The sequence below is a fragment of the Nerophis lumbriciformis genome, linkage group LG09, assembly GCF_033978685.3.
Source record: "Nerophis lumbriciformis linkage group LG09, RoL_Nlum_v2.1, whole genome shotgun sequence".
Classification (NCBI taxonomy): Eukaryota; Metazoa; Chordata; class Actinopteri; order Syngnathiformes; family Syngnathidae; genus Nerophis; species Nerophis lumbriciformis.
In genome coordinates, this window is record NC_084556.2 from 18,430,508 (window position 1) to 18,439,927 (window position 9,420).

A 9,420-nucleotide genomic window follows, 5' to 3' on the forward strand; every position below is an offset into this window, starting at 1 on the left:
TAACATTTAATGCGTAATATCTCCGATTAACTCTGATCAAAGTAACAGGACAAAGTGGCTAGGGTGAAAAGTCATATTAGTGAGGAGTTTTTTTTAGCACTCAAACAACAGCACACAGTTGTCTACCGGAGTTTTCAAGTTTAACCAGCATTTCAAGTTTTATCGACAGTAGCTTGCTTGGTTGGTTTTGGCACATATGTGTGGAAGGTACAAAAGTTCCACTCATGTATGACTTACTTTCTATGTTGTGCTCAAAAATCTCTTTCAGACCTTCCTTTATCTGTGTTGGTACACGATCATGTCTCTGCTCGGCCACTACAACAACTTCTTCTTCGCGTGTCACCTGCTGGACATTGCCATGGGCGTCAAGACCCTCCGCACCATCCTGTCTTCAGTGACACACAATGGCAAACAGGCACGTGCATAAAATAAAACAAAAAAAACAATGTAAAATACTCTCTTTGCATAAAAGTCTACTACTCATTACACCTACGGGGAGTACAGTAGTTGAGTTCTTCTAGTCTAGAGGATCTTAACCTTTTTTTACCACAGGGCCCAACTTTTCCAATACAGAGTGGCTTAAAGCCCCCTCACATATTAACACTGAATTAGTAATCTTACTCTTGAATTTAATTATATTCAATAATTATGTCTAACCTACTTACCGTTTACAACCTGGTCAAATGATATGAAAGCATGTGTTAATCACAAAAATCATTATTTATTTAATACATAAACCTTAGGCTTAGGTCAGGCTGATTTAGAAAATAAGTACTAACCAAATATACTGCAGACAAAGGGACATATAACACACAAAATAAATGTACATACAATTATGTTGTGCTAAAATAAATAAACTAAATTTATATTGAATATTTTTAACTAAACTGTCAATAAAAAAATTAATGAAAATACAGCTTCACCACTTCAGTCATAATTTTAGGCTGAAGATAATTCTATATGACACTAGCTTCAGACTTCTTTGGTTTGAGATTGTCATTACTGCTACAAGTGGTGGAAAAGTGTATTACAACAGAGTACCGCTGCGGCCCATAAGGACCACAGCTGAGAAACAGAGATTTTTTCCGTGCGCCTCCAGGAGGCGCTCGTGGCCCAACAATGGGTCCCAGCCCTATGGTTAAAAAAACTGTCTCTTGTCAATGCCTTAATACATTCATCCATCCATCCATTTTCTACCGCTTATCCCTTTCGGGGTCGCGGGGGGTGCTGTAGCCAAACTCAGTTGCAATCGGGCGGAAGGCGGAGTACACCCTGGACAAGTCGCCAACTCATCGCAGGGCCAACACAGATAGACAGACAACATTCACACTAGTATTTAACCCTTTGTCCTAAAATATCTGCAACTCATTTTCCTTTGTTATGAGTTAAAAAGAAGATAAATGGCGCTTCTCAGCGTTACTTGTTTTTGTTTTTGCCAAACTTTGCTTCTTGCATCCCTCCAGCTGATGATGACAGTCGGCCTGCTAGCAGTGGTGGTGTACCTCTACACGGTGGTGGCTTTCAACTTCTTTCGCAAGTTTTACAACAAAAGCGAGGACGAGGACGAACCAGATATGAAATGTGACGACATGATGACTGTGAGTCGTTGCCGTCGCAGGGCCTCCACCAATCTGTGAGTGATGTCTCATTTGTTTTTGTTTCTCCAGTGCTATCTCTTCCACATGTACGTGGGCGTACGCGCTGGCGGGGGCATCGGCGATGAAATTGAGGATCCTGCCGGGGATGAATATGAGCTATACAGAGTGGTCTTTGACATAACTTTCTTTTTCTTCGTTATTGTCATCTTGCTGGCCATCATCCAGGGTAAACAAACGTATACACAACTTTACATTTGATACAACACCACTGCAATAAACTTATTTTTTAATTAGTACCTCTCGGACAACCTAAATCAAAACTGACAGACACCAAATATTTGTGTGTGCCTATGCTGCAGGTTTGATCATTGATGCCTTTGGAGAACTCAGAGATCAACAAGAGCAGGTCAAAGAAGACATGGAGGTACGTTATTTAAGTGTTATGACTGGATAGTTCAGCACAAGTTGTCAAAAAACCATCACTGATGTTTTTCTATAGACAAAATGCTTCATATGTGGCATCGGGAGCGATTACTTTGACACAACGCCGCATGGATTCGAGACTCATACGCTGGATGAACACAACCTGGCCAATTACATGTGAGCACTACTACATCTACTGTATATGTGTGTGCTCATGTAAATATGTATACAAGGCGCGTCAGAAAAGTTCCAGGACTGTTGATATTAACCAAATTATTTTCGACATGAGGGGCTTCGCCTACTGCAAGTTCTTACCACAGGGCTAGATGATCAACCAGCACATCGATGAAGAGATCCTGCTGGGTATGCAAAGGAAGAAGAGGCGAGAGTTGTGGCAGGACAACTTGTGGCTTCTGACAACACTCCTGCTCGCAATGCCCTGACAATATGGTCGTGGCGACGGAGCTGCAGATGAGCCCAGAAAAATCTTTCCAGCAGTGCATGAAGGCAGTGTGTTAGACGCCAGGGGGAGACCTTTGAAGGAGAAAACTTGTAGTTGAAATACATATTTTTTGACACTAGTCGTGGAACTTTTCTGACACACCTCATATACCTGTATGTGTATGCTCTTGCTATTTTAACATATGCTTTACAGGGAAAATTAACATATTTACACCTCTCAGGTTCTTCTTAATGTACCTTATCAACAAAGATGAGACTGAACACACTGGACAGGTTAGTCCGATTCCTTTTGTTATTTAGTTGTAAATACGTGGCATCAACTTGCTCCCATTTCTTCTTCTTTATTTGTCGTTACAGGAGTCGTACGTATGGAAGATGTACCAGGAGCGTTGCTGGGACTTCTTCCCTGCTGGAGACTGTTTCCGAAAGCAATATGAAGATCAGTTGTCATAAAGAACAAGTACACTTGCACTCTCTGAACTCTTATGTATTACTTTATATGAAGTACTGGATGAACATACATGACCTCACTTTAAGACGCCGTGAGAAGAGAAAGCTTATGTGCAACAAGCAACAATAATTGCATTGACCGTATTCAAATGTACACTGTTATTTAAAATGTGCCTTAGAAACACACTCATTTACCAGCACAGCAAGAGGTTATGTGTGTTTGCTTTAGACTTTAAATTTTTACAGACATAATTATTTATGCAAATCCATACACCCGACATTATTTATTTGTATGAAATTGAGTTTTGTTATCTATGTTTAGTTTTCTTTTGATTCTGCATTGATTGATGATGAATACATGTTTTTTTTTTTCCTGTGATGTGATCTTGTCGTCATTGAAATGTGTATTATTTATTCTCACTTTAATTTGATGTGGACGTCTCAGCAGGTCGTTTGCTGGGGTGCAGGTTTGGATGAGAAATGAGCTGAAGAAGTTTAGTGATTTGAGCGGTGTAGCTCAAAACAAAATTGTAATTATGTAATCACACTGTACGAGATCACACTCATTGTCCACTATATAAGTAACATCAAACATCCCTTTATAACAATAATAACACTCAGAAGGATAATATACTTATTATTTTGATTATACTTTACAATTTCAAACAGCAGTGTATCATACATAGGTTGTTTATAGTTTAGGGTGAACATATTTAACTGGAACAGTGTGTCAATGGAGATTTTTTTTTTTTTGATTGGCACCTATTAGAAACAGTGTAGCAAGTTTGATTGATTGAAACTTTTATTAGTAAATTGCACAATACAGTACATATTCCGTACAGTTGACCACTAAATGGTAACACCCGAATAAGTTTTTCAACTTGTTTAAATCGGGGTCCACGTAAATCAATTCATGGTAAAAGTTACAATCACAATACTTAACATATTGTTAATACCTCTCTGACGGTGCCAATCAAAACCAAGCCTTATTATCTTTCTCACGGCATAATCTTTTATAAAGCGCTTACATTGAATCTCATTAGATTGCACTTAAAATTAGTCTAGCCAAGATGCAAGTTGTTGATATTGAGAAACAGACATGTCACACACATCCATAAACACACGCAGCAAACAGTTTGTGCATGCGTGCTATTACAACCTCTTCTGCTCCCAAAAGCGGCCAAACATCCCAGCTGAATGCGGATTAGGGATGAGCATTAAAACTCACATTGAGCCTCATGTGCTTTCTACCCATCCTGTCCTGCTTGCTACATTTCTGTCAGTCAGTCAATCGGAGTGAACAAAGCGGTTGTCAACATGAGCGTCTCTGGAATCCATCAAGGCACACTCAGGATGTATGGTGAGTACAAAATCTTATTGTCCTGTTTTGTGACTTGTACAAGTTTTATTGTCATTTGTCTGCATCTGTTTAAAATTCTAACACAGAGCATTATAAAACAAATATCAGCGTGTGATAGTCCCGTCTAGATTAGGTGACAGTAGATGTGTGGGTTTTAATCAGTTAGTAATTTGCTTATTTCATAAAGCATATGTTCTTGACTGTAAGCGCTGTACGCACAGGGTGAAGATCCAGATGTGTGGGTGTGATTTTGATAGAGGCACACACTCGTTATTTTGTTCTGATTGGTGCAGCGCCTTGATCCGCCAAACATCCAACTGTCTCTATAATCCGCTGAGATGATGGACGACAGCATGGTCATGCTGTAATCCAGCAACCCCTCATGCAACTCCCAGGATCACTGCGCCCAATACAGTCAATAATCATGCTTTGGATGAGTACAAATTATTCCAAGCAGTGACCTAATCAGATTTTTTGCCCTCCTCCCTCAATTCTCATATTAAGGAGGATTTCTTTTCAAACAATGGAAGAAGAGGTTCCTGCTCCTGACAGCTGAAGGCGGCCTTTTTGTGTGTCACCACGTTTCAGCTCCACCTGACCAGCTGGTGTTGTTGCAGAACAGCTGTGAGGCCATTGTGGAGGGCAAGGAGATCCTTGACCTTCCAAAGATGCCTGCTGGCGGAAGCCGAGATTGCTGCTTCGCTCTCATCTTGACCCAAAATAAATACCTGCTCCTGATGGCCGACACCCCTGCAGACTGCAGGTTAGTTTGGTTTGGCTCATCTCGTCGCCAATACTACAATAGTATTTATATTTTTAGTTCATTTAGCCATTTTATGCTTGACAATGCTTAATTTCAGCCAAAATTACATACTTTTTTTTCACCCCAAAAGAAATAGAATACAGTGAAGCCGCAAACTTCGAAGTGCCATCTGATTTGATTGGTGCAACTGTCAGAGGTTTTCGTCGTAAATAAATCGTACGAATGGTTTTGGCTTAGTTTTTCTGCCGGATGCCGTTTCTGACACAACCCTGGCAGGGAATCAAACCCATGCCCATACCTGCATTCACACCAATGCTTTTCTGAGTTATAATGTATGCTGTAACACATTTTCCTTTTGATCACTGTGCGATGCTATTTTGACTTGTATTATTGTAAAATACATGCATTCACATTGAGACTAATAATGTATGACAAACGAAATTTCCTTTAATTATTTTTAGCATTCACAAGATATGCTAGCAGACAGGCATTTTCACTAACTAATCGGACAGAAATAGCTTTATTACATGAATGCTGACCGAAAGGGTATTGACTAAAATAGCCATTTTTCTTGCTTTAAAATCAAGCACACTGCCGCTTTTCTACAGCAAAAACTCATTTTTTATCGCATCACAAACCATTTTCTACAATGATAATTGTGTAAATGCTCATAGAGGATGGTTCATATAATTATAGTTTTTTTCTGAATTGGTACTTGGTTGAAACAAGTTTTAGAACCACTGCTTTACATTATTGTGTGAATCACAAGAATACGACTTAACTAGTTAAATGCGGAGAGACAAGCATTCACAATAACGCTGAATACTATCCAAACATGTCCGTGCAGTTTACTTAAACTTTTTCTCGAACAAAAACGCAATGATAGAATAACATCTAAGAAAATCATAGCACTTAGGGAAACTCCAATTAAATTGTTTAAATGTCATTATCAGCCAATAGGGGGCATATGTACATGGGTGATTGTATTTTGTATGTAGTGCGTTGCACATATTATGTCCTAAGACCCTGCGTGATCGCTGAATTATCATTTTGTGTAAATAACAGAGTTACTTCTTTGCTTTGTAGTCAATGGTTGAACGTGCTGAAAAAAGTCAAACAAGTGAGTCAGAATTTTTTTTTTGTGGCATAAATGAAGCAAAGACTAGTCTGTTTCTACAGTACGTTGTTCATTTTCTACACAGTCCATGTTAATGCCTTTTCTGTTTCTGCAGAGCGTCTCGTCACCTCTTAGTCTTTGCAAGCGGCATCAGGTGCCGCCGCTCAATATTGCTCTGAAAGACCTGGTACCCGATCAAATCCAGGATAAAGATCCACCGACCCCACCGATCAGCAATGGCGAGGCACTTTCACCTGGGCCTCTGATTGGCTCCCCAAAGGACAAAGGTCAGTGTTAATGTGCTGTCTTTATCTCCTTTTTAAAGAGCTCATGATGCACCAGTAGATGTGGGAAAAAAAGCTTTTTAGATGTTCTTACAGCACAGTTCATAATGTATCCAACTCTCCCTGTCCTTTTCAAGATACATTGTTTTCAAACTTTTGACTCATAGTGTAAGTGGTGTGCTCCTGCCAACTATAGTGTAACTTCCTCTGCTGTGGATTACAGATGATAGGGAAATCACTCTATGGTGGGTGATTTCTTTTGGGGCTTCAGGGCTCTAACTTTGCCTAGCAACAAGCGGTTCTGCAAACATGAACGGTGAAAAAAAATCCTTTGTTGCAACATAGTTATGTTATATAATGAACGACAATCTCAGTAGCATGATTTAGCACACTGGTTCTCAAACTTCTTTCACCTAATGCCACCCATAGAAAACACTTGCCTCCATAACCATAACCAACATTAAAATACAGTAGCATCGCGTACTGTATTACAGTAGCGTAATTATTACAAACAAGGCAGATGTTTTATTCAACAAGTATATTTAATATTTTGGCCACTGTAAAATTACACATCGTTTGAACAGCAACACTGTGTTTAAATATAGGAAAATAAAACATTGTACTTGATTCAATCGAGTAATTCTTTGGCACACTATTAGATAGAGCCCGTACCACAGTTCGAAAATCACTGGTTTGGCACATGTAATAACAAAAAATAATCGCATGAGAAAGTAGGAAAAAGTATTTTACTGTTTTAATATCAGTCGGTGCTCTACAGATACATACTGTAAAAGCCATACATTTTACCTGGAAAATGTAGTTTTATCAATATTTCAATGTGTGCTTTATATATAATGTGATGTCACGTGTGTGTCAAACAGGCAGGGATTCTCCACGCACAAAGTACTACAAAGGAGGCAGGCCCTCGGTGGGCTGCCTGCGTCACGGCACCATCAACAACACTCAGACGGTGAGGGCCGTCTACCTGCTGATGGGAGGGGCCGCCGCGTCGTCTGCTATGGGCTACTTAGGCTCGTGCTCACCCTCCGGCCTGGACGCCAAAGCTCCCGACCTGCCCCTCAGCGCAGACTTCTCAGATGTGGGACCGGCAGGGGCGTACCACACTGACAGCCCCGCCATCACCTCCCCACACTTTAACAGCTTTGACTTTGAAATGGCAGACGCTGATTTTAACGCTTTTGATTGTGGGGGGTTTACTTTTTGATAGTTGCAAGACTCCCCTTCTGTCCCACCGTGACAACAACCAGTGCAACACGCCTTGTGCTTTGTGCATAACTACCCACACTGTGTATGTTTAAAAAAAAATATATATATATATATATATAACATAATCAGCACTGTCAGTGATTGTAGATTTTGGTAAAATGTCAATTTAAGATGTATGTTTAGGAAATCTACTAACCCTACCACTGAGTTAGATAGACCTGAACTTAACCTAATGCTGTAAAGTAAAAACCTCATCATCACACACTGTTAATCCCTCAAATGTGAACTTTTACATTAAGTAAAACTAATATGTTGTGTATACGTGCTACTTTGTCTTGTTCAGCAAACAAAACGTCCTTGCAGTAGCAGGCGTCTCAAATAGGTAGCAACTAGCACCGGATTTTGAGAAGCTCACCAAAAAATGGTCATAAACTATGTGTGGTCTTTTTAGGAGACACATGAACCCAAATAGCACGCATTGACAATCATTGTAGTAAGTGCAATCAAATGTTAACAAAGTAAAACACAAGTAGCTTGTCTCATTTCATTTGAAGAGTTGGAGACACGTACCTGCTCTATCCACACACAGACAGGTGCAAATCATACAATCTAATGTATAATACAAAATTGCATTTTCACACATAGATTAAAGGTTTCACAAATCATAAACTTTGTTAAATTGACTCATTACACAAAGTGTATTTATATTTGTGTTGCATTGATGTTTTTTGTTCTTATTTTGCTCTAGTGACAAAATTAATCGATGATGTGACAGTATCTGTTTGGTGTTGACTTTTTATTGCCCACCCCTCAAATCGGTCAGCCTTGTAAAAATGACAAAAATAAACATGCAGTTGTTTGTATTATTGTGCTTTACATTTGTAGTTGTGTAAGTGGACTGTATTATACTGAGAAGTGTTGTCACTTAATTATCTTACATATTTTAAACTGACGACAATCATGAACAGGGTTTGAATTATTATTTTTTACTAATCTTGTGGAAAATTAGTAGGGGTGCACAAAAAAATAGTTTTGCATCCTGATTCAAAATTGATTCATCCATCCATTGATTTTCTACCACTTGTCCCTTTCGGGGTCGCGAGGGGTGCTGGAGCATATCTCAGCTGCATTCGGGCGGAAAGCGGCGTACACCCTGAACAAGTCGCCACCTCATCGCAGGGCCAACACAGATAGATAGACAACATTCACACACCAGGGCCAATTTAGTGTTGCCAATCAACCTATGCCCAGGTGCATGTCTTTGGTTCATAATTTTCGAAAATCGATTTAAAACATTCTTTTTTTTGGTTAAGAATTACATTTTAAAATGACTTTTTTAGGCCATCTCCATGCAACCAAAATGAGCTTTTATAACCTGTAACATGTTATGAATTTGTTTTATTATAATTGTTAAACCAAATAAATCAATTCGAATTGAGAGTCGTGTTGACTCCAGAATCGGATCGAATCAGAAACCCCTAAAAAAATGGTACAACAAAGATAAGCAGACAAAGGTAGTCGTGATATCTTTACTTAAAACTCTTACTCTTACACATAAATGACTTTACAGTTGCATTTTTTCAAACTAAGGTGCGATGATATTATAATATGACATATTTCCTTATATTTAAGCAAAAGCTATGTCGACATACACAAAAAACGCGGTGTGTACAAACGAAGAGCGCCCTAGGAAGGAGGATTACTCTCTTGAGTCTCTTCGTCACCTCCCACCTCTT

The 9,420-nt window shown here is 39.3% G+C and overlaps 2 protein-coding genes across 3 annotated transcripts in view; both read left to right on the forward strand.

The window, feature by feature from the left end:
• The window catches only part of LOC133607620 (ryanodine receptor 1-like), a 68,048-nt gene extending 64,638 nt beyond the window's left edge, over positions 1-3,410 (forward strand). Inside the window, exons 99-105 of the mRNA XM_061962428.2 lie at positions 269-415; positions 1,464-1,598; positions 1,668-1,824; positions 1,958-2,022; positions 2,098-2,198; positions 2,705-2,756; positions 2,841-3,410. Coding sequence (XP_061818412.1) covers positions 269-415; positions 1,464-1,598; positions 1,668-1,824; positions 1,958-2,022; positions 2,098-2,198; positions 2,705-2,756; positions 2,841-2,936 — 753 coding nt within the window. The 3' untranslated portion in view covers positions 2,937-3,410. The remainder of the gene's footprint in view (positions 1-268; positions 416-1,463; positions 1,599-1,667; positions 1,825-1,957; positions 2,023-2,097; positions 2,199-2,704; positions 2,757-2,840) is intronic.
• A 723-nt stretch (positions 3,411-4,133) lies between these two features.
• On the forward strand, positions 4,134-9,170 carry LOC133607131 (uncharacterized). 2 transcript variants are annotated; one of them, XM_061961594.1, is made up of 5 exons: positions 4,134-4,293; positions 4,798-5,056; positions 6,143-6,176; positions 6,289-6,460; positions 7,339-9,167. In XM_061961594.1, the coding sequence occupies exons 1-5, from the start codon at positions 4,251-4,253 to the stop codon at positions 7,680-7,682; spliced, it is 852 nt and encodes a 283-aa protein (XP_061817578.1). In that variant the 5' UTR covers positions 4,134-4,250; the 3' UTR covers positions 7,683-9,167. The 2 variants fall into 2 exon arrangements, with proteins under 2 accessions (XP_061817578.1, XP_061817579.1); XM_061961595.1 differs by having other exon boundaries at positions 4,200-4,293; positions 4,911-5,056; positions 7,339-9,170.
• The last annotated feature ends 250 nt before the right edge of the window (positions 9,171-9,420 follow it).

What these genes read in the sequence shown, in the direction of transcription:
- LOC133607131 (XM_061961594.1), top strand. Translation starts at nt 4,251, where the DNA reads ATGAGCGTCTCTGGAATCCATCAAGGCACACTCAGGATGTATG. An exon ending in GACACCCCTGCAGACTGCAG is followed by an intron (nt 5,057 to 6,142) that starts GTTAGTTTGGTT and finishes TTTGCTTTGTAG; the next exon opens with TCAATGGTTGAACGTGCTGA. An exon ending in TGGCTCCCCAAAGGACAAAG is followed by an intron (nt 6,461 to 7,338) that starts GTCAGTGTTAAT and finishes TGTGTCAAACAG; the next exon opens with GCAGGGATTCTCCACGCACA.